This window comes from Mesoplodon densirostris, chromosome 6, assembly GCF_025265405.1.
Source record: "Mesoplodon densirostris isolate mMesDen1 chromosome 6, mMesDen1 primary haplotype, whole genome shotgun sequence".
NCBI lineage: Eukaryota > Metazoa > Chordata > Mammalia > Artiodactyla > Ziphiidae > Mesoplodon > Mesoplodon densirostris.
The window spans coordinates 50,568,527-50,592,886 of record NC_082666.1 but is presented as its reverse complement, the minus strand read 5'-3'; the positions used below and the strand labels follow the sequence as shown (position 1 = coordinate 50,592,886).

Sequence of the window (24,360 nt, the reverse complement as noted above, 5' to 3'; positions counted from 1 at the left end):
GCAAGAGATTTCTGTACATTAATTTTGTATCCTGTGACTTTACCAAATTAATTGATTAGCCCTAGTAGTTTTCTGGTGGCTTCTTTTGGATTTTCTATGTACAGTATCATGTCATCTACAAACAGTGACAGTAAAAATCTCAATTCTGATTTACTGGAACTTACAGTGCATCAACCAGGAAAAGAGAATCACAGAAGAAAAAGATAATTTAGACTTAACCTAATAAATTATCTTATAGTTGGCAGCAATAATTTGGGCTCAGAGAATTTAGACATTTGCTCAAGTCCACACAAATAGTTAGTGACAGACTATAATTTATGAAATTTTCCATTCCATGGCACCTCACCCTACAACATACAAGTTTTCAGTTATAATTATTGCAATATGGAAACTTTTACGACTCCCTAATGCCTGTGGTAAAGTGTGTAAGACATAGGCGTCAACCATAAGTAAAAAGAACTGACATTTTGGAACATTCTTCTAAAACCACAAACTACTTTAGCACTATCTCCTTTACACTAACAGAGTCAGTGAAGTACAGTAGAAAGGAAACAGGTATTACATTCAGACAGAGCTGTGTTAGAAGCTTAGCCTTGTGACTTCTTAGTTGTTATGATTGTAGCTAATTTACCAAGCTTTTCTAAATTGTTTCCTCACTCCAAAGTGGGGAGAATAAAATGTACCTATGTACATGTTTCTAAAGGTTTAATTAAGTGTGTGAATTACCCAGCTTAGTGCTGGTACAAATGTTAGAGCCTGCCTAAGACTGGTAAAAATGGTGTATACAGATAAGACAGAAACTGAGCATTTCATATTTCCCTTTCTTCCATTTGCTTTCAGTTCAAAACTCTGAAGCATTTCCTGATAATGGCTGTTCTTCAAAGAATGAGATTAGAAAATTCACTTCATTAATACCTTTTAATCTCCACCACATTCATCACCTATAACTTGCCCCTTGGGCTCTCCTCTACAGAAATCAATGTGCTCCTTACTGAATTGTCAACTTGCATTAAACTGTCAAGGCCAATGATATGGTTTTTGGAGAAAAAGATATGAAAAAGTCACTGGTACACACTGGGAGTTTGAAGATGAGATTTGTCTTTGACTGTAATGGGTATCTTTTTAATGACATTTTCCTGGTTTCTTTGAATTCTGTAGAGATGTTAAAGAAGGTGACATAACCAAAGGCCACCATCTTTCACCCTTGAATCCTGGAATTAGTTTGTACTGGGTATGAGAAGAAGCTATAAAATTCAAAGGATTTTCCCCCCTACATATTAAATTTCATTGTGTTCTTTATTAAAAAATTCACATCTTTAATCTATTTTTTAGTATTTTGTCTCCATTTCAGAATCCCACCAGAATCTCAAGGTGATAATGTACTTGTTCATTCATATTCTGCAATGAACAATATCTTACATTCTTTACTGTCCCTCACTTTCTCTCCCACGTATGTTACCTTTGCACCCTTTCCCCCTTCTTCCATTTAACAAATATTAATGATTATGTGAATGACAATTCTGAATAAGATTGAGAGGGGAAGAGAGATGAATGAAATGTTACCTCCTCTCATGTCAGTGGGGCTGGAATTGCCAGATACCTGGTTCAGTAGCAAAGGGCGAGGGGAGGGGAGGAAACAGTGTAAACATTTCTACAGAAAGCAAGTTCACTTCGGGGGTCTAATGCAACGTGACGTTAGTACATTTCATAGATCGAATAAAAACTGTGCCCGGATAGCATGCATGCTCAAACTGGGGCACCCTGCCTGGCCAAGCCCCTGGTGTTAATGAGACACTCTGCAGCACATCCTGGCTTCACCAACCAGGAAAGGAGATGTCAGTGTATGCCCTCCGGGCATTTGAAGCTGGCACTTATTTTCAAATTTCCTTCCTGCCTGGCAGAGGAAACACTTTCTCAGACACATGATAAAACTGCAGCATGGAGTGGGATAACGAGGCTCTGGCAGGGACTATTTCAGAGAACTGTTGTGCTCACCAGCTGCATTGACTGTGTGCCCTCAACACACACACACACACACACATACACATACACACACACACATCACTCAAGAGCATTGATCATCTCTTTTTACTCCACAATGAAGAAGAATTTTCATCTGACATGGCTCACCCAAGAGAAATTTGTCAAGTGATATACAGTATGTAAGAGGAATGTGGTTGAGGGTAGGGGGCTGGGGGATGGGAGACTGGAACCAAAATCATACAAATGCATATTTACTTAATACTATTAGAAAAAGAACTCTTCCTTGCTCAAAACTCAGAAAGCGTAGGGAATCCTATTCCATTTTAGAAAACGTTTCTTTATGAAAAGTTTCAAACATATACAAAAGAATGGGAAAACGAACCCCCCAAGTACCCATCACCTAGCTTCAACAATGATCAAATTATGGCCAATTTCATTCCCTCTATCCTCCTGACCTCCACCCAATCCTCTACAATTGATTCTATTTGTTGTTGTTACATTGTGTTTGTATCAGGATTCACCTAAGGTTATTACATTGCAATTGGTTGTTGATACATATTTTAGTTTTCTTTTAATCTGTAAGTTTTCCCCATCTGGTTTGAAGTAGCCTTTGAATTCTAAACTCCAGATCCTTGTACTAGGAGGTGCATATCTGCCTTTAAAACAACCTGTGGCAACTTAAATGTCTAAATATGGAGGAATGGTTAAATAAACAGTGGTGTATGCATTTGGTTAACTATCGTGCACAATGTGGTTGAAAGAATGCCCTCTCTGTGAAACCTACGGCAAGGTTTATTTTTGAGCCTCAATGTATCTATTTGTAAAATGAGAATAAAGGATTAAATAACTTAAACCCAAGGATTAAATAAAGTACATACATCTCCAGTCACAATGCTCATTACATAACACCAGAGCATATAGGGGTGTTTTGATATTATTTTAATATATATAATAATTATAAATTTTTAATGGACATTTTATTTCCCCCTAAAATCATGTTAGGCTGCAGCTGAGCAATGAGGCTGGTGCTTCAGGGAAGCAGAGAATGGGGACGGCCTCATACATCATGGCATCATGGGTCAGCCTTAAGTCTCACAACAGACTTTCCTAAGAACAATGACAATCTGAAAGCCAGGTTTGTGGAGTGACAGCAAGGGTTTCTAAATTTTTTTTTTTTACATCTTTATTGGAGTATAATTTCTTAACAATGGTGCGTTAGTTTCTGCCTTATAACAAATTTAATCAGTTATACATATACATATGTTCCCATATCCCCTCCTTCTTGCGTCTCCCTCCCACCCTCCCTATCCCACCCCTCCAGGCGGTCACAAAGCAACGAGCTGATCTCCCTGTGCTATGCGGCTGCTTCCCACTAGCTATCTACCTTACGTTTGGTAGTGTATATATGTCCATGCCTCTCTTTCGCTTTGTCACAGCTTACCCTTCCCCCTCCCCATATCCTCAAGTCTATTCTCTAGTAGGTCTGTGTCTTTATTCCTGTATTACCCCTAGGTTCTTCATGACATTTTTTTTTCTTAGGGTTTCTAAATTTTAAAGTTCCCTTTCCTTCAAATCAAGAGTTGGGCCTTACCAAAGTGTTCTCTGTTTGGTTTGGTTTCATTTTTTTTAAGTGTACAAGAAACACAAAATAGTACAGTATGGTAGTTCTAACCAGACAGGAAGAGGAAAGAACCGTTCTATCTGTGCTGACACAGGGGAGAGTCCAAACAACAAGGGAGAAGAATTTGGGGAAGAAGGTGGGAAGCTCACGTGTCTTGACTTCTCTGAGGCAGGTATTTTAAGGGTGGGGAGACTCTTCCATAAGTTGATAAAGAAAGTTGAAAGTATCTGTTGCCTTTTCTCCATTTGAAAGAATCTCACCTCAACTAAGGACGGCACCCCAGGTAATGCAGGAGAGATGGTGTAAAACTGACTGATGAATATGGCTAGATAGATGACCTTAAAACGGTTCTGACTCGCTCTGAATACTGAATGTGCATCTCTTCTGGGGGCCCCAATGTCTCAATTGGCTCAGGAGAGTGAATGTGGAGTTTCTGAGAAGGCCAGTGAACCAGCAGAAGCCAGACACTGGAATAAATGGAAACACCTGAGACCTCTTGCCTCATCACCATGGTCTCACATAATCCATTCACCTACCCACTCCACCCCACCCCCAAAAATCCCCACCCAGATGCCATCTTGTAAAGAAGACAAGGGACAGAAATCTGAAACACTGAGCATTTTTCTGCAATAAACTCAATTGAACGTACTATTTCACAGATACAGACTGTTTAGCTGGAAAAGACTAAGCTATCATTAATTGCCAACTTTTCCAATTACCTACCAGGTTGATGAGAAAGATCAACTTAGCTCCAGAAATTTAAAACTCTGTATTCTCTCTGCACATGTGAGTGTATCATGTAATCTGATGCCCTAATCTACAATGAAAAGGGAAAAAAGCAGAGTGCAAAGTATGATTATAACCATGTAAAACGAAGCTTTAGAAAACGGGAGAAAAGATCAAGAGTCATTACAAATGTAATCTGTATAAAAGTAAATTTGTCCAAATTACAAAATGTAAATAGTGGTTGTGTTTGGTTTGGGCAGCCTTGGGTTCTAGTCTTCTCTGTTTTATTTAATCATAATACTTTGATTTTGTATGAAAAACATATTTTGAAACTTAGAGAACTTATTACCTTAAATACATTATATTTAACAAGCAATGACTGGGCACTAACGTTTCACAGGCATTGCACTAATCACCATGGAAAATACAAAGATGGATGAGATATGCTCCCAATGCCAGAGGAATTCACAGCATGGTGGAAGAAACAGATGGATAAGTGGCAAAGGGAATTCAACATCTACTGTTTCCCAGCTATAAGAAATTTAGTTTTTCCCATCTACTCCAAACCACCTCCAGAGGACTTCAATTCAGTTTGATGATGAAAACAAAAGCATGAAACTAGTATGATCATTTGCATTTACATATCTATCCTTGGAAAAAAATACACATATAATGAGGGTAATGCCCTTACTAGTGGATACAGATTGCTGTGCACGTATTAGAGACCTCCAATCATTTACTGGGACACCTTGAAGTTTAGCTGCAACAGTGTTTCACAGTTGACATCATGAAGCCATCTATTGGATGAAACCACTTTACAATGAGGTCCCTTTGTTATTTCAACAATGAACTTCCCTTAGATGTAGTACACGATTAGTATCACATTGACTGATATAAAAGTGTACTGCATGACAAATAGTAAGAAGGGTTAAACTTCAGAGTTTTAAGAAACATTAGACTTTATCTAGGTTAGTGGTTTTCAAATTTTAGCATGAATCAGGGACCACCTGGATGGCTAGTTAAAACACAGACTGCTGCCTCATCTTAGTTTCTGATTCGTTAGTCTGGGGTGGGGTCCTCTAATTTGCATTTCTAACAACTGTGGTTTCTGGCTGATTCTACAGTTGTTGGACTTGCACTTTAAAAACCATTAATCTACATCAATTTCTTTTGCAATTTAGGAATCACTTTTCTGTAACCTTTGGTCTCTGCTCAAATAATTCAATGAATGAGGCACTCACTAAATTGCAAGGAAGCCAGTTTCCCTGTTGGACAGGCTAATTCTGTAAGAATTTACTGGAGTCAAAATATGTTTCATTGAAACCTTTGCTCACCACATGTCTATTCCTTTCTGCTCTAAACAACTCTTCAGATATCTTCTCTTAACCAAGCTGAAACTTCCCATCCTTCAACCATTTATTCTACATAATTCCTCTTTATCTACCACGTTATCATCCCCTGCTGAAACTCCCAGTTATAAAGACCCCTCAGGGGGCTGAGGGCTTTCCTGGTGGCGCAGTGGTTGAGAGTCCACCTGCCAATGCAGGGGACACGGGTTCGTGCCCTGGTCCGGGAAGCTCCCACGTGCCGCGGAGCGGCTAGGCCCGTGAGCCATGGTCGCTGAGCCTGCGCGTCCGGAGCCTGTGCTCCGCAACGGGAGAGGCCACAACAGTGAGAGGCCCGCGTACCGCAGAAAACAAAACAAAACAAAAAAACAACAAAAAAACGGGGCTGAGAACACAGCATTCTAGATACTGATCCACTGGTACTATCCCCTTCCATAAGCTGACGTCATATATCCATTAACAAAGAACTGGGTTTTATTACTTTGTTTCGAGCAATCATGCCACTTTAGTAGTTGATACTCCATAGAAGGTCTCTATGACACTCTTTGAACTCTTTCACATTCTGAACAGATACTGACCTTTCTCTTCTTATCCACTTGAAATAAGAATTTTGCTTTTATTCTGGCTAAATTTCATTATCTTATTAGCTCATAATTTCAGTTTACCAAGTATAGGATGGTGGTTAAGAACAAGGCCTTTGAAGTCAGACAGTCCTGGGTGCAAATCATAGCTCTACCATTTAACAGCCATGTGGCCATGGACAAATTACGTAACCAGCAAAAACCTTGGCTTCCTCACAGGCATTATGGTGATAACAGTAGCTACCTTACAGAGGTATTTCATGAGATAATATATACAAAGTGCTTAGCATAGCGTCTGGTGCATATTATGTGCTTAGTAATAGTTAGCCATTATTATTTTATTAAAAGCAATCTAAAACACTAAAGTTTATGCTGTACAAAGTAAGAGCAAAAGTCTTTTACAGAAACCTACAAACCCTTATTAGAAATTTTCAAAAAACTAAAATAAATAAGATGTGGCACATATATACCATGGAATATTACTCAGCCATAAAAAGAAATGAAATTGAGCTATTTGTAATGAGGTGGATGGACCTAGAGTCTGTCATACAGAGTGAAGTAAGTCAGAAAGAAAGACAAATACTGTATGCTGACACATATTTATGGAATTTAAGAAAAAAATGTCATGAAGAACATAGGGGTAAGACAGGAATAAAGACACAGACCTACTAGAGAATGAACTTGAGGATATGGGGAGGGGGAAGGGTAAGCTGTGACAAAGCGAAAGAGAGGCATGGATATATATACACTACCAAACGTAAGGTAGATAGCTTAGTGGGAAGCAGCCGCATAGCACAGGGAGATCAGCTCTGTGCTTTGTGACCACCTGGAGGGTTGGGATAGGGAGGGTGGGAGGGAGACGCAAGAGGGAGGGGATATGGGAACATATGTATAACTGATTAATTTCGTTATAAAGCAGAAACTAACACACCATTGTTAAGCAATTATACTCCAATAAAGATGTAAAAAAAATTAAAATAAATAGACAGGTATAGTTTTTGCCTCAGTGAGACTGGAAATCATAAATCTATATGTTCACTCCAAGGATATTTACAGACTTAGCACAATTTCAATCAAAATGGCAACATGGGGCTTCCCTGGTGGCGCAGTGGTTAAGAATCCCCCTGACAATTCAGGGGACACGGGTTCGAGTCCTGATCTGGGAAGATCCCACATGCCACGGAGCAATGAAGCCCGTGCGGCACAACTACTATGCCTGTGCCCTAGAGCCTGAGAGCCACAGCTACTGAGCCTGTGTGCCACAACTACTGAAGCCCATGCACCTAGAGCCTGTGCTCCGCAACAAGAGAAGCCACCGCAACGAGAAGCTCACGCACCACAACGAAGAGTAGCCCTGACTGGCTGCAACGAAGACCGAATGCAGCCAAAAATAAATAAAATAAAAAATTTAAATGGCAATATGATTTTTTAAATTGCAACAAAATTTGCATGAAAAATATAAGAAAAGGCAAAACTCTGATAGACAATCCAAGCAGGAGAAAAGAGAAAGAAATCTAGCCATATCAGACATTAAACTTATACAAAAGTATTAGAACTTAAAACTGTGGTATTGACATAAACACAGAAAGGCACACCAATAGGAAAAGGTGGAAACCTTAGAAATAAACCCAAAACATATGTGGAAAGCTAAGTCAGTTTTCCCAAATAGAGGGACAAAGAAGGCTTATTTAATAAGTTGCATTAAGATAAAATAGGACAATTTAGAAAACCAAAGTGTCAGAGCTACACCTTACACAATTCAAGAATCCACTGAGGAAACGCAGAGGGATGTGTTGCCACTACTGAATATACAGAAACTGAAAGCCTCTGTAAGTGAAAATGTTGTAAATTAAATTTTGTCCTATAAAAACAACTGATTCAGAAAAATATCTGTACTGAAAACGTCAGGTAAATTAACATTTGTAATATATGAAGAGTTCATTCAAATTCAGAAGGAAAACCTCAAAACCTAAAAATAGAATAAGCCGTGACATTAACACAAACATTACATAGAGAAATATCAGTAATAAAGAAAAACAGGGGAAAAGACCATCCTTGATGGAGCCTGGAGATACCTTTAATCACCTATTTAAGTAGCTAATAAATTTTAAAAATGGTACCCACTGCTGGTTAAAGTTTAAGGAATCTGTTGTTTTCACTTATTTAAAATGATCATTTCAATTGATACATTCTTTCTGGAAGGCTATATATTAAGAATAATAAAGATGGATATACTCTGATCCAAATTTTAGACTCCAGAATTTCTCCTAATGGCATAATTCAACAGAAACAAAAACCTATGCACAGAATAGCTATCTATGATTCCAAAAGACTGAAAAAAAAGCATAAACGTCCAAGATTACAGGAATAGATAATAAAATAATTCAGCAAAATCTTATATAGTTATCAAAATAATGATGAAGACTATATAGACATGCTTTAAACACCATCATTAATGAAAATAGCTCATGCATGCATTTTTCTTTTTGCATTTTACATGCCCACAGGATGTATTTTATCCTGTGTGTAACAAAGTAAATGCGGCGGTCTGTAAAATGAAAAAAGGACTAACAGTATAAGAGGAGAATTATTTTAATTTTAAATCATTATTTATTTAAGCACTATTCTTGAAAAGTTTTACATTCTGTTTTAGGTGCTATGATGGGCCTAGGACTGCTGATAGAATTGTCAGCCACCTGAAGAAGTAGGCTGGACCAGCTTCAGTTCCTCTCAGGACTGAGGAAGAATTTGAAAAGTTCCTTAGTGATAAAGATGCTTCTGTAGTGGGTCCTTTCAAAGATTTATTCAGTGAAGCTAACTCAGAGTTTCAAAAAGCAGCCAGCAACTTGAGAGATAACTACCGATTTGCACACACCAATGTTGCGTCTCTGGTGAACAAGTATGATGATGACGGAGAGGGTATCACCTTGTTTTGTCCTTCATATATATTTTTTCTTTTTTTTGCGGTACGCGGGCCTCTCACTGTTGTGGCCTCTCCCGTTGCGGAGCTCCGGACGCGCAGGTTCAGCGGCCATGGCTCACGGGCCTAGCCGCTCCGCGGCATGTGGGATCTTCCCAGACCGGGGCACGAACCCGTGTCCCTTGCATTGGCAGGCGGACTCTCAACCACTGCACCACCAGGGAAGCCCCTGTCCTTCATACCTGATGAACAGGTTTGAGGACAAGACTGTGGCATATACAAAACAGAAAATGACCAGTGGAAAGATTAAAACAATTTATTCAGGAAACCAGTTGTGGTATCTGACCTTACATGACAGAAGAAAATAAAGATTTGATACAGGGTAAGGACTTACTTATGGCTTCCTATGATGTGGACTATGAAAAGAATGCTAAATGTTCCAACTACTGGAGAAACAGAGTGATGATGGTGGCAAAGAAATTCCTGGATATTGGGAAGAAACTCAACTTTGCTGTGGCTAGCTGCAAAAGCTTTAGTCATGAACTTTCTGATTTTGGCTTGGAAAGTGCTACTGGAGAGACTGCTGTTGTTGCTATCAGAACTACAAAAGCAGAGAAGTTTGTCATGCAGGAGGAATTGTCGCGTGATGGCAAGGCTCTTGAGATATTCCTGCAGGATTACTTTGATGGTAACCTGAAGAGATACCTGAAGTCTGAGCCTATCCCAGAGAGCACTGATAGGCCCGTAAAGGTAGTGGTAGCAAAGAATGTTGATGAACTAGTGAGTGATGAAACTAAAGATATGCTGATTGAATTTTATGCTCCTTGGTGTGGTCACTGTAAGAATCTGGAGCCTAAGTATAAAGAACTGGGAGAGGGCTTCCCTGGTGGCGCAGGGGTTGAGAGTCTGCCTGCCGATGCAGGGGACACAGGTTCGTGCCCTGGTCCGGGAAGATCCCACATGCAGCGGAGTGGCTGGGCCCGTGAACCATGGCCACTGAGCCTGCGCGTCCAGAGCCTGTGCTCCGCAACAGAAAAAAAAAAAAAAAAAAAAGAACTGGGAGAGAAGCTCAGAAAAGACCTAGATATTATCATAGCCAAGATGGATGCCACAGCGCCTTCTCCATATGAAGTTAGAGGTTTTCCTACCATCTGCTTCTCTCCAGCCAACAAGAAGCTAAATCCAAAGAAATACGAAGGTGGCCATGAATTAAATGATTTTATTAGCTATCTAAAGTGAGAGGCCACAACACCGCCCCCCCCCATAATTCAAGAAGAAAAACCCAAGAAGAAGAAGGCAGCACAGGAGGATCTCTAAAGCAGCAGCCAAATATACCACTTTGTAAAAGGACTCTTCCAGGGACTTCCCTGGTGGTCCAGTGGTAAAGAATCCGCCTTCCAATGCAGGGGATGTGGGTTCGATCCCTGGTCAGGGAACTAAGGTCCCACAAGCTTCGGAAAAACCAAGTCCACGTGCCACAACTACTGAGCTCGCGTGCCTCAACTAGAGCCCGTGTGCAGCAAATGGAAAGAGGCCACGCACTCTGGAACCCACGGGCCCCAACTACAGAGCCCACGTGCCCTGGAGCCCACAGGCCACAACTAGAGAAGTGAAAACCCGTGTAGCCACAACTAGAGAGAAGCCCTCACACTACAATGAAGAGCCCACGTGCCGCAACAGAAGATACCATGTGCCGCCACTAAGACCCGATGCAGCCAAAACTAACTAAATAAAAAAAAAGGACTCTTCCACCAGAGATGGGAAAACCACTGGGGAGGACTGGGACCCATATAGGATTATTACCTCTCAGGGCTGAGAGGACAGAATGGATAGAATCTGAATCCTGTTAAACTTTCTCTAAACTGTTTCTTAGCTGCACTGTTTATGAGAATACCAGAATCAGTTTATGTTTGTGGTTTGGGCAAAATTGTTTGTGTTGGGGGCAATGTTACGGGGGTGGGAGGAACTGTGTTGGGGACTTATTTTCTATCTTTTCTTTTTGTACATTTGGGAACAGTGACAATAAATGCGCCCCCTCTAAAAGAAAAGACAGTACTGAATTTGAGTTCTGTCACACAACTTAGTTACCTCTTTCGACTGCAAATCTGTGTCTGAAAATTTGCTAAGTGTATACAAAGTCTTTATACAAGTCAGCAGTGTGTAACATGGCAGTATCAGGAGCTCTGTGGTCTGTCATCATCCACTGCACTGAACCGGCAAATATTTACTGAGTTGTTACTTTGACTCTACTCTGGATATCTAACAAGGATGCGATATGGTCTCAGCTCCGGTGGTCGAGTGGAAAAGACAGACGTACAGATATATAGAGTGATCATTAAATTATAATGTAGGTACAGCACTAGAGTTATATCAGGATTTTTTAAAAATAAATTTATTTATTTATCTATTTATAGCTGTGTTGGGTCTTCATCGCTGCGCACGGGCCTTCTCTAGTTGCGGCGAGCGGGGGCTCGCTGGGTGGGTGTGTGGGCTTCTCGTTGCGGTGGCTTCTCTTGTTGCAGAGCAAGGGCCCTAGGAGCGCAGGCTTCAGTAGTTACAGCACATGGGCTCAGTAGTTGCAGTCCACTGGCCCTTGAGTGCGTGGGCTTCAGCAGTTGTGGCGCATGGGCTCTAGAGCTCAGGCTCAGTAGTTGTGGCTCGCGGGCTCTAGAGCGCAGGCTCAGTAGTTGTGGCGCACGGGTTTAGTTGCTCCGTGGCATGTGGGATCTTCCCAGACCAGGAATTGAACCCGTGTCCCCTGCGCTGGCAGGAGGATTCTTAACCACTGTGCCACCAGGGAAGTCCCCCAGGATATTTTACCTAATACTTTATTTTACCTTGTACCTAATCCAGCACAAGATGTAATAAAAGATACTAGCTCTGAGTTCTATAATGCGACAAGAATAAGTGGCTGGGGGAGGGGTGTTACATGCAGGGAGTAGGCATAAAGGTGAGAAATAGCATGGTGAGTAGAGACCACCTCGGCAGGGTGGAAAGGCAAGGCCTTCAGGTTCGTGTTTAAGTCCTGTTTCTACCACTTATTAGCTGGGTAATGCAAATCATTTCCTCATCTCTAAAATGCAAATAATTCCACCTACCCTACAAACTGACATAAGGATTAGAGGAGATCTTGTATGTAAAGGAAGCACTAATGTGCCTGACATGTAGCTGGCCCTCAACAAATGAAATGCTGTTTCAAGGGTTTCAGTGGTAACTGGAACAAAAGGTACAAGGCAGGATGAGATATGAAGTAGGAGGCAATCAGATCATAGAGGGCTTCTTTATCAGGCTAAAGAGCCTGGACCCCATACCATAAATCACTGATGCCTTTGAAGGATTTTAATCAGGAAAACAATATAGTCAGGTTTGCTTTTTAAATGGGTCACTCTCAAAACTGGCTAGAAGTTGGATTTGATGGGGCTGAGACCAGCAGTAAGAAGGACTGTTAGTGGGTTGCTCTAATAGTTCTGGAGAGGATGCTGAAGGCCTAATATAGGAATGGAAATGAAGGAAAGGCTGGAGGAATATTCCGCAGGTATAACAGGTAGGGCTTTGTGATTATTTAGAGATGGGAGGAAAAGGAGAGGAAAGTGAGGCGTCAAGTTCACTAACTAGTTTCCCGGTATGGGTAGTTGGTGAATGGTAGTACAGCAACTAAAATTAGAAATGAAAAGAAGGAACAGGTTGGGGGACGATGATGAGTTATTAGGTGCCCACATGCGGCAGGCACTGCTGAGTTCTGAGGTTACAAAGACGAATAAGACATGGCCCCTCTCTGTAAGAAGCTCACATACTGGTAGGAAAGACATAAAAATGAAGATGAATAAAATACAGACTGTTTGTATAAAGTCACCTATCTGGATTCTTAATAAAAACCATTAAATATCTAATCATGAGGAAATAATCAGACAAATCCCAATTAGGAGATATTCTGCAAAGACAATCTGACTCTTCACAAGTAATATTGTGAAAGATTTTTATAAAGTGAGTTCAATGTTGAAGGACAATAAATATGCATGACAACTGGGGGCTTTCCTGGTGGCACAGTGGTTGAGAGTCCGCCTGCCAATGCAGGGTACACAGGTTCGTGCCCCGGTCCGGGAAGATCCCACATGCCGTGGAGCGGCTGGGCCCGTGAGCCATGGCCGCTGAGCCTGTGGGAGAGGCCACAGCAGTGAGAGGCCCGCGTACCGCAAAAAAAAAAAAAAAAAAAAAAAAATGCATGACAACTAAATGCAATGTATGATCATTGGTTGCATAATAATAAGAATAGTTCAAAGGACATTAATATGATAACCGGGAAATTTTGATTATGGAACACAAATCAAATAGTACTATCATATCACTGTTAAATGTCTTAGGTATACTAATGCTATTGTGGTTATGTAGAACAGAGTTCTAGGTACTCAGACATAGATGCTGAGATAGTTAAATAGTTAGGGTAATATGCCATGATGCCTGTAACTTATTTACAAATATGTACGTTATTTGTATACATGTATATTTATATGTATAGATATATGAATACATGTACATTTCATATATAGAGATATTATGAATATATATAGAGAGAGCACATGTGTGAATGTGGCAAAATGTTCAGATTTGGTGACTTTATATTCATTTTATATTCATTTTATTATTCTTTCTTCTTTCAACTAAAATCATCAAATTTGGACATTTGTATACGATCATATCAGTAACAAGTGTAGGAGAAATATAAGAAGATGAAACAAAGTTTTTTAGTTAAACCCTTCCTCCAAGATTTTCTCCACAGTTCTATTTTCCTACACATGATACTCTGTGAAAACCTTTACTTTGCAAGAGTTCTGGCTTTGACAGTTAGGTGAGCCACATTCCAGGGTATCATGGAAACAGACACCATTGATGTCATAACTCTGCACAATCAGCCAGTGTAGCTTTCATTTTCTCCAATGGGAAGAAAGGATATTTCTCCATTTTCTCCAATGTGCCCATAAGAAAGGATATACTCAGACACATTACTGGGACAGTTTCATAAGACATATGACAAATCCTCAGTCTCCTGCAGAAAATTTAATCCATTTTCAAAATGTCACTCTACAGCATTCTACATCCTGAAATCTTGTCTACTGAGTAGATTTTTCCTGTCTCCCATTAATTCTGGCAACAATCCTAGCAAGTTCCATTTACTGAATACGCCTACACACCAAGTACTATGGCTGGTATTTTGCATATATGATATTCATTTATCCAAAATGTATTTATTAAGTCAATACTATGGGCCAGTCACTATTCGCGGCACTGGAGACATAGCACTGAACAAAACAGATATAAACCTCTGCCTCTTGGAGCTGAATACATCTCAATGACCTCATTCAAACATCATTAATGATTTCATTTAATCTTCACAATAAATCTGAAAGGGAGCTTTGGTAAGATTTCAAACCTTGCCTAATGTTATAGCTGAATTCCAACTATACTCTTTCAAATTCCAAGCTACCAATTTTTCTTCTATATAATCCTTCTTTCCAATAACTCAGCATCACTGGAATTTGAAGAACTTGCAAGGTGATGTAGTTAAACAAAGATCTGATCAAGAACAAAGATATACTTTTCACAGAACCCAAGTTAATAAAAAATAGGATACACAGTCCATCTAAAATTATGCAAGAGAGTCTGGGGGACAAAGTTGGCAGAGCAAAGTGTTGGAATTTCTTGTATCTAACCATAAGTATATAATATTCAAAATCACAATTGCCCTGGGCACTGCAGGCATTCCCTCAAATTCCGTGTGTCCTCTCTCTCATTATACGGTTAGGGTTGTCTCTTGCACTGTGCTCTCTGAGCTCCTATCACTTTGATATGCTAAGCAGCTTTGCATCAGCAGGGGTGAATTGGGCCCAGCCAGTGTTCCTGATTTAAATTTTAATTCATTAAAGAAACATGCAGTTCTCTGTAGTGAATTGAGCAATAAAAGCATGAATTCTGAAAAAGACAGCCCCAGTTTATTCCTTTGGCAACTTGATCTTTGACAAAGTTGGAAAGTGCTGCAAGTTTGAGAGCTGCTGAATAATGAAAGCGACACTAATCCTGGAGAATGGAAATGTAAAGTCCTAATGCCAGCAATTAGAAGTAATGAGTAGTTTATTAGGCTATCATTTGAGCAAAGTTATTTCCACTTCAACACAAAGCACATTGCTCACATCTCACGCATAGGAGTCAGTATCCACCGTAGGGAATTTGGGGGCTTCCAAGAAGAGCTTAGTTCTGGGACCTCTGGTTCTCACTGTTAAGCACATCAATTCCCAAGACACTCCAGGACTGGCTTTAACACCGTCTGTCAGAGAGAGCGTGATACGGCCCAGGAAGTCCTTTACCAATCACAATAGCAGACACCTAATTTTATGTGAACTTATGGCATGCATCATCAAGGATGGGTCTGAGAAATTAAAGCTCTTTTCAGCCTAAGCTATTCACTCCCAACCTTTCTGACAGGAAGGGCCTTACAATTACAGATAATGAATTAAAGCCCAAGGAGGCCAAGATAAGTGGGAGAGAAGTGACATCTATTAGTTCTCAAATGCATGAAATCTGGCATGAAAGGGTTTCCTCAGAGGAAAACACCAATTATAAGACAATTTTAATGTGAAAGTGATCTGCGCTTGCAAGAGCTAGATAATTGATACCACAGTTTACTTGTTGTATGTGTGCATAAATAAACATCTGTATTCATATAAATTCAACAGATATTTATTAAGCATCTACTACATGCTTGGCAGTATGTAGAAAATGGGGATGAAATGGTAACTATTACAGGTATGCTTCCTGTTCTCATGAAACGTATAGTCCAGAGAGGAATACAGAGCAATACATAAGCAAGACTATGTGATAAGGCCTAGAGAGACGAAATGTAAGGTGTAATGGGAGTCACAGGGAGGCTTCCTAACTCGATGTGGAGTCAGGAAAGATTTAGCAGAGCAAATGGCATCTATACTAAGTCCAAGAGAAGGGACAGGAATTAGATGAGAGGGAGGGGGAGAGAGTGGATCCAGCAGTAGCAACAACATAGGCAAAGAGAAGGTGAAAAACTCTTGGGGGGGTTGCTGGCAGTTGAGTACGGCTGGATCTCAGGGTGCAAGGAGAGATCAAAACGGATAAAACTGGAACATTAAGGAGAAACAAGGTGATAAATGATGGCCAAGCAAACACTGGCTTTTGTGAGCATATCTTTTCTAAAGAATTTTAATTGTATACAGTTTAATATATATTTATATATCTGTATTTATATCAAAATTAATAGCATAGAAACCAAATCTGGTCAAACTTTTAAAGAAGTACTAATCCCAACTTCAAAGAGTCTAAAGCCTCACCTGATGGTGTTAAGCTCTGAGTTCTTTCTGGAGATAACATAGTTTGCTGCAGTTCTGGCAATATTTACCATCAAGGTATCGTGGCCAGGGTCAGGGGTTGCCAACGATTAGACTAGTGGTTCTCAATTCTGGCTCTAAATTAGGATCACCTGGAGAATTTAAAAGTAACCTGCTGTCCAGGTCTCACCCTGAGATTTTGAATTAATAGGTCTATATTAGGATTGGATATTGGTATTTTTAAAGAAGAGAGATGTAAATGCCAAAGGCAGGAAAGAATCTGAACTACTCTCGACTTTCAGAGCTGATTATATCTTCTCAGCTAGACCATGGGCTGCTTGCAACTGGGGACTATGGTTTCTGACTTTTTGTTATTATAATTATTGTTACTATTTTTTCAACAGCTAGCTGCAGGACAAATATTCAATAAAATATAAACAACTATTGATGAACAATAGCCATGGGGGAGAAAGGAAGGGCAAGCACTATACAGTCTGGGTTTTTTTTTTGTTTTTTTTTGTGGTACGCAGGCCTCTCACTGTTGTGGCCTCTCCCGTTGCAGAGCACAGGCTCCAGACGCGCAGGCTCAGCAGCCATGGCTCACGGGCCCAGCCGCTCCGCGGCATGTGGGATCTTCCCGGACCGGGGCACGAACCCGTGTCCCCTGCATTGACAGGCGGACTCTCAACCACTGTGCCACCAGGGAAGCCCCAGTCTGTGTTTAATATCTGTTACCAGTTGATGAGGGTCTACTCTAAGTCCTTCTGTAACTCCAGCACTTAGCACAAGATGTGTCACAATGTAGGTGCTCAATAAGTATATATGGAATGGATAAGTTAATTTCTGTTGCAAGGATGAGGAAAATGAAGCTCAGAGCTTCTTATTTGGGGGTCAAATAATCACATCCTTCAAGACAAAGCTGATCACACTCAACTGACTCCTTCTATCACACCATGTTCATGAGATTTATCCAGGGCACTCTATGGGCAACAACCCTCTTAGATATCTTGCTTTCAGAGTCATGCGGAATGTCCGACCCATTTGCCGCTTTGCTGAAAACTTTATCCCCTCTACTAGCCAATGGTACCACTCAAAAACGTCTCCTCATTACAGACACATCTCGGTCCACCTCCTCTCACTGACCCAGCACTCTGCTGGGGGTTGCGGGGGGAGTGGGGGGACAGCTTGTAGCCCAGGTGACAGAAACAAAATCCTGGGAGTGGATTTGCTGATGTAACGGAGCTGCGCGGAAGTGTGATGTGGGAGTGGGACTCTGGTGAGAGATGAGGGGGAGCCTGGAATATAACTCAAGGTGTTCATGCTAGAGGGTCACTGGAAACCCTGACCCTTCCTGTACTTATCATCAGGGTAGCAAGAGAAATGTTGACCACAAGAAAAGAAGGAGGGCCAGACAGACAAATTCGTAGAGGACCAGGAACCTTCTCTCACTTTCTTTTACTTTCACTTAGTTGAACCAGAGGAGCTATAGTTACATCTTAGTCTTTCCTTGTGACGTGGCATTTCTGTTGGTTTGGTTATTTTTACCACTATTACTTAGAGACTATGGAGGGTGTCATTCACAAATGAGGTAGACATTTGATAAGACTGCCTTGGTTTCCAAGTGTTATCGCCACACCTGCATACATATATAGAAGCTTCTTCCTACCTACACCTTAACTGACATAGTATCTATTATGGGTTTTAGAGAATTAATATATGTTATATTTATTGGCTGAAATGTGATGCTCCACAATCTAGGTTTATCAGAATTTTAGAAATAAGACACTTAAACCTTTTCTATCACCCCCTCTTTTCTTCCTACCTCTAAAATAAAATAAAGCAAGGAACAGGCATTAATTTGAGTTTGTCTTTCCTTGTGAACAGGTTTTATGTTCTATAAATTAATTTACTAAAAATTATAGTAAATAGTTTTATAAATAAAAACCAAAAACATCACATTGATATTACCTATGGATATTGAATTTTAAGTAGAGATGATCATATTACAGAGTATAATTTCCAAAGATTTTTAATTTTCAATATTTCCTTAAGCTTTTATATTGAGCCTAAGCTTTTGATTTTTATTGTTATTTTAGAAATATAGGTTTTTAACTACCTAAGCCCTACTTTCACACGTTCCTCAATCTTTGTGTGCATGCCTCATACTACAGTGTTATATAAATGAATGTATCCTCTCCTTTTCTCTAAAAATGTAAATCCCTTACATGGGCATTACCAAAACATAATTTGCTTTCTGATTAAAACGAACAAATAAAAATCCCATGCAAATCTACAATAAAATATACAGCCTCCCAGAGGGATTCTAGATTTCAATCAAGGAATTTCCAGAAACCATAGTATGGTTTACTTACGGAATGCATTTCAAAGCAAAATGCTGAAAACTCTTTCTTCCTTTTCCTTGTGATTTACCTTCATGCATGAATTGGTTTTATTTCTTACATTCCCACAGACTTAGTTCCTTATGAATAAGGAGCAGGCCTCAAATTCTTTTCCTTTTCCTTGTGCTAGTGTGGTCTCCTGCTTTGTTTATAAATGGCTTAGCAGTGTCCTGACAGAGCAGATGTAGGTGGTGGGGAAAGGAGAGCTCAATGAACAAGTACCAGCCATGGACGCTGCAGGGCTAGGCCACTGTGGGCACTGCCCATTTCCATCACATTCAATACTGTATAAGGGCATTTGCAGCAAGACTAATGCACAAAGCATTAAAACTTATGGAAGAAGGGGAATAGGGCCCAACTTTACTAAATTATGAAGAAATTTTGTGGCTTCCACATTGAATGGGACTCTTCATTGGAATGTTAGGACTTCAGTGTATTTTCTCATACTTTTTCATCTATTTCATGGACTTAGGTAACAAAGCAGCCTTGCTTTTAAGTTAGGTTTTCATGGAAGAAAAAAACGTATGGAAACTTTTTCGTTAACCATCTGCTATGTTGCTTAAAAATTTTAATTATCTTTTTTAAAAGATATATACTCAAAATTCTGTTTCTTTTAAAATTTAAATAGCTCTCTTTAGTTCTATTTGAAGCCTATGGATATGATTTGATTTAGAAGAATTAAGTGTAAGTTTTTACTTATTCTATGTGGTCACAACCTCTATTGGTTTGAGTAGGTATATGGCAAATGTTAAGAGTGTATGCTTTGGGGGCTTCCCTGGTGGCGCAGTGGTTGAGAGTCTGCCTGACGATGCAGGGGACATGGGTTCGTGCCCCGGTCCTGGAGGATCCCACATGCCGCAGAGCAACAAAGCCCGTGCGCCATGGCCGCTGAGCCTGTGCATCCGGAGCCTGTGCTCCACAACGGGAGAGGCCACAACAGTGAGAGGCCCACGTACCGCAAAAAAAAAAAAAAAAAAAAAAAGTGTATGCTTTTGTCCTGTCTTAGCACTCTTTCCATGGGTAAACTATCCTTCCCACATTCTTGAATAAATATTCAGAGCTCATGAGGTTCAGCTGATCTGCCCCACTACCCCACCCCTTCACATTCCAGTGATGCTCCAGTGATTTGCATATGACCCAGGCTTGACTACTCCACTCCTGGCAGTGATTCACCCAAGCCAATCAGCCCATGGCAGGAGCTATCAAGGTAAATGCACTATAGAATCTGCAGCTCTGAGAATGATCTTGGTACTGCCACCAGTCATTCTGTTGGTTTTTGAAGCGGAAGAACCAGGCCCCATGGCTTCAACTTGTATGAGTTGTATTTCTGCCACTTGCAACTCCAAAGACTCCCAGTCCATACAGAGCGAAGTTGAGGGGATAGCATTTGTTTTATAATGAAGTGTCGTGGTATATTTGACATGTGCAAACTCACTCAGTCCATTCTTTTCTTTTAAGAATGATAGAATGGATATGACTTTATACTGAAATACTATACAATTTTCACAGAAATATTATGTTGGATTTTAAGGGATTATCTTGATTTAGGTTAATCTGAGAAGTGGTTTCCATAGATGGTGCTATATAAAATGACCAAAGAACACCATGAAATAAAATAAAAATTTACATGATGATATAAAGTTTGCTATTCTCATTTTGAAGTAGCAGCTGTTACACTTATGAATGGGATAACTGATGATCCATTACCAAAAAATTCAAACTAACTTAAGCCAATTTGTCCTTGTCTTCCTGATAAGGTATTGGGTATACTAATTTTATTCCAATTTATTTGGGGTGAAATATACCCCATGCCTAACTCATTTTGGAACCACTAAGTTAAACAAAGTTAAAATTATTGTTGTTGTTTTTAAACTGCATGCCTTCTCAGAACTCAATTTACGTTAATGTGCGTTTTTAATCTACAAGAAGGAAACAGAATATTCGGCCTTTCTTAAGCTTATTTAACCATGGAAGCATTTACTACTAAGCATTTTCAGGGACTAGTGTTCTACAAGATACACTTTGGGAAGTTCCAATCTATGTTGTTAAAATGAGCTTGTATATAGTGCTTGACAGTTGCTAATGCATATTAAAATAACTATCCAAGTAAAGAAGAGATCTCTCTTCTTTATGCATTTCATAAGGCAGAATGGTAGAGAATCAAGAATACAGAGATTTGAATACCAGTTTTACTTACTAACTGCTCTTTAAGCCTGTAACATCCTAAGTTTTGGGTAAAAATCAGATAGGATCTTCTCTGTGTCTGGGCTACCCTTCTACTTCTACGTGTAGTTAACTCCTTATTCTTCAAAAATCAGCTTCATCATTGCCACCTTCCCTAATGTCCTCCTTGCTTCTGCGTCCTGTTATATCATAGCACAGATCACACCGCAACATAACTCTTTTCATCGATTGATTTCCCCTATTAAACCTCGAGCTCCTTTAAAGCCAAAAATATGATTTGATCATTTTTATATCTCTAGAGACAGCATAGTGCCTGACATTTGGTAAGTTCTCAGCAAGTAGCTGTGCCAGTCAGAAAGTCATCCCTCTTAGCTGTTTATGTTTGCCGGTGAATAATTCCAGCAGCTAGCTGATAGGAAAAGGTTTAATGGTAAAAGTACTTGATCCTATCATCATGAAAATCAATTCCAGTGGTCTCTAAGATGGGGTGCTCTCACTAATAGTGGTGGGCAGAGAAGGTGTGATGCCATCACTGCCATGCTCAAAAGAAAATATATATATTATAATTATATATATGCATTTTGTAATTAAGAAAAAACTTTAATCTGTATGGATATATGACATACTCATTGTCACCCATATATGGTCCATATCTCACAAGGTATCCAAGGTATTTTTAGGCAAAAGAGGAAGTGCTACCATACAGAGGTATAAAAATAGATATAAGAGACCTAACTCATTCCTTGTTTTTCAACACACTGCAATTGCTTAAGTAAATGTACAGTTTCTATAACCAGGCTTAAACTAAATAAATGTCACAAAGTAGACAAATGGCTTTAAAAACTTCCTTGCAAGCAAACCAGAGTTTGAAGATAAAGCAAAAATGCAAATTATATAAGCACAAATGAACTACAAGAAACTTGCAGAATTAAGTTGCTTCCAATTTCTAGTATAAACTTTCAACCAGTTTAAAAGGTAAACACAGTAACAGTCTAATTAGGGGAAAAAATACCTCATAAAATTCCCAATTGATCAAGAAATTTTGAAATATGAACTTAAATCATCTCATAATACATTAGCTAAGATTAGTGGATGATGGGATAAAGACTAAAGACATTGCAATTTCTAAGACATTGAAAATATAGATTATTCCAACTAAATCTAGTCTATTTAACATTTACTATTTTTCTTAGGCATGCAACAATTGTACATATACACTAGTTATTATATATTATATATTAATATAATCCTTATTATTATATGAGATGTATTATTAATATATATATTCCTTAAGCACTGGGGAAAAATGGGATGGCTCTGGGGTATGAAAGGCATTCTGTCTCATTGTGAGTAAGTCTTTAGACCAATGCTTTGTCTAAACTTCCCAGAGGCATAGGCTTGATGAGTCCAGATAGTTAAGTGCAGAAACAGAAAAAAGTAACTCAAGGCTGAAAGAGAAGTGGGATATGGAGAGGCTGCAGACTGAGATCTGAATCTGATACACCTTGTCCAATTCCCATGGAATGCGGTCCTCCCAAGCATTGCTCTATGAGGCCACAGCACTGGGGACTACCTTCTGCTCTCTTCCTCTTTCTCTATTAGAACGTTTAATTAAGGAATCAGTATTTTCCACTTCAGAGCCATACAACCATCAATATCTACCCAGTTCTAGCACTGTGTTCCCTAATATATGTATGAAAGTGTAGTATAATTTCTAAATGTACCTTTTTGGAATAACAGTTTTACTGAGATATAATTCACATTTAATACAATCCACCTATGTAAAATGTACAATTCAATGGTTTTCAGCATATCCATAGCATTGTGTGACCATCACCACATTTTCATCAGTTCTCCAAAAAGTCCTGTACTCATCAGCAGTCATTCCCTCTTCACTTTTCCCACCCACAGCACTAGGCAAACACGATACTTTCTGTTTCCATAGATTTGCCTATTCTGGACATTTCACATACCTAATATATTTTTAGTACTACGTCTATTCCTTATCCCACACTGCAACGTTCTACCGGGTTCGGAAGGATGTAACTTTGCTGTGACATTCTCTTGCCCTGACAGGAGAAAATTATAGACCCAAGACAAAAGAAAGACCCAAGAAAGCTCTCAGTATCAGGCTAGCTTCTGGAATAATCCATAAGTTGCAGAATATAGCGAGTAATAGTTCATACTTGTTTGTCTGTATGGAAATGGAGGAATGTAATAAAATATAATGTATCACTACAAAGTCTTTTGCCCTTAAGTCTTACATATGATTGTAAATGCTTAATACCTCTGGAACATTTTTCTGGAATACTGTGTTTTAAAAATTTAATCCAGTTAGTCTTTCACACAATATTAATTGAGCCATAAAATATATGCCAGGCACTATGTTTGATTTTTACAATAATCCACAAAGTAGGTCAGTATTATTATTCCCATTTTAAAGATAAGGAAATTGAGGACTTCCCTGGTGGCACAGTGGTTAAGAATCTGCCTGCCAATGCAGGGGACACGGGTTCGAGCCCTGGTCCAGGAAGATCCCACATGCCGCAGAGCAACTAAGCCCATGCACCACAACTACTGAGCCTGTGCTCTAGAGCCCGCGAGCCACAACTACTGAGCCCATGTACCACAACTACTGAAGCCCGCACGCCTAGAGCCCATGCTCCGCAACAAGAGAAGCCACCGCAATGAGAAGCCCGCACACCGCAACGAAGAGTATCCCCTGCTGGCCACAACTAGAGAAAGCCTGTGCACAGCAACGAAGACCCAATGCAGGCAAAATAAATAAATAAGTTTATTAAAAAATAATAGAGATAAGGACATTGAGATTCATAGAAGTAAAGTGAGCTGCCCCAAATCACACAACTCATACATGGAAGAAATAAGAATTGAATTTAAGTCTTCATTCTCCATCGTGTGCACTTTCCATCATGTTACATTTTCTACCCTCAAACAACTACAGTCCTTCTGGTATAAAGTCCTTCTGGTATAAAGACTGTGCAAGAGCTAAGTCCATAGGAAACAATTTATACTCTTCCAAGACCATTTTTTAAAGTTACCTAATGATTATAGTTCAGACACTTCTATATGCAACAGAAATGCTTCACTATAATTGATATTGTGGGTCTGAGGACTCAGCATCAGGTTAAAAAAAAAATCCCTCTTTCCTGGTTTGCTGCTTCCCCCAGTGGCCCCAAATGCAGAAGGGCTTAGACATTTGAGCTCTAGAATTTACCATTCTCCTCATTCAC

The 24,360-nt window shown here is 39.7% G+C and overlaps 1 protein-coding gene across 1 annotated transcript; it reads left to right on the top strand.

The window, feature by feature from the left end:
* Positions 1 to 9,528: 9,528 nt before the first annotated feature.
* On the top strand, positions 9,529 to 10,416 carry LOC132492113 (protein disulfide-isomerase A3-like). The gene is made up of 2 exons (XM_060101346.1): positions 9,529 to 10,063; positions 10,241 to 10,416. Exons 1-2 carry the CDS (start codon positions 9,529 to 9,531, stop codon positions 10,414 to 10,416), a joined length of 711 nt encoding a protein of 236 aa, XP_059957329.1.
* The last annotated feature ends 13,944 nt before the right edge of the window (positions 10,417 to 24,360 follow it).

Bases quoted from the DNA above. Each gene is read 5' to 3' on its own strand.
- LOC132492113 (XM_060101346.1), top strand. From the start codon at position 9,529: ATGACAGAAGAAAATAAAGATTTGATACAGGGTAAGGACTTACTTATG. The intron at 10,064-10,240 runs GTGGCGCAGGGG...AAGAACTGGGAG, and splicing joins ACTGGGAGAGGGCTTCCCTG to AGAAGCTCAGAAAAGACCTA.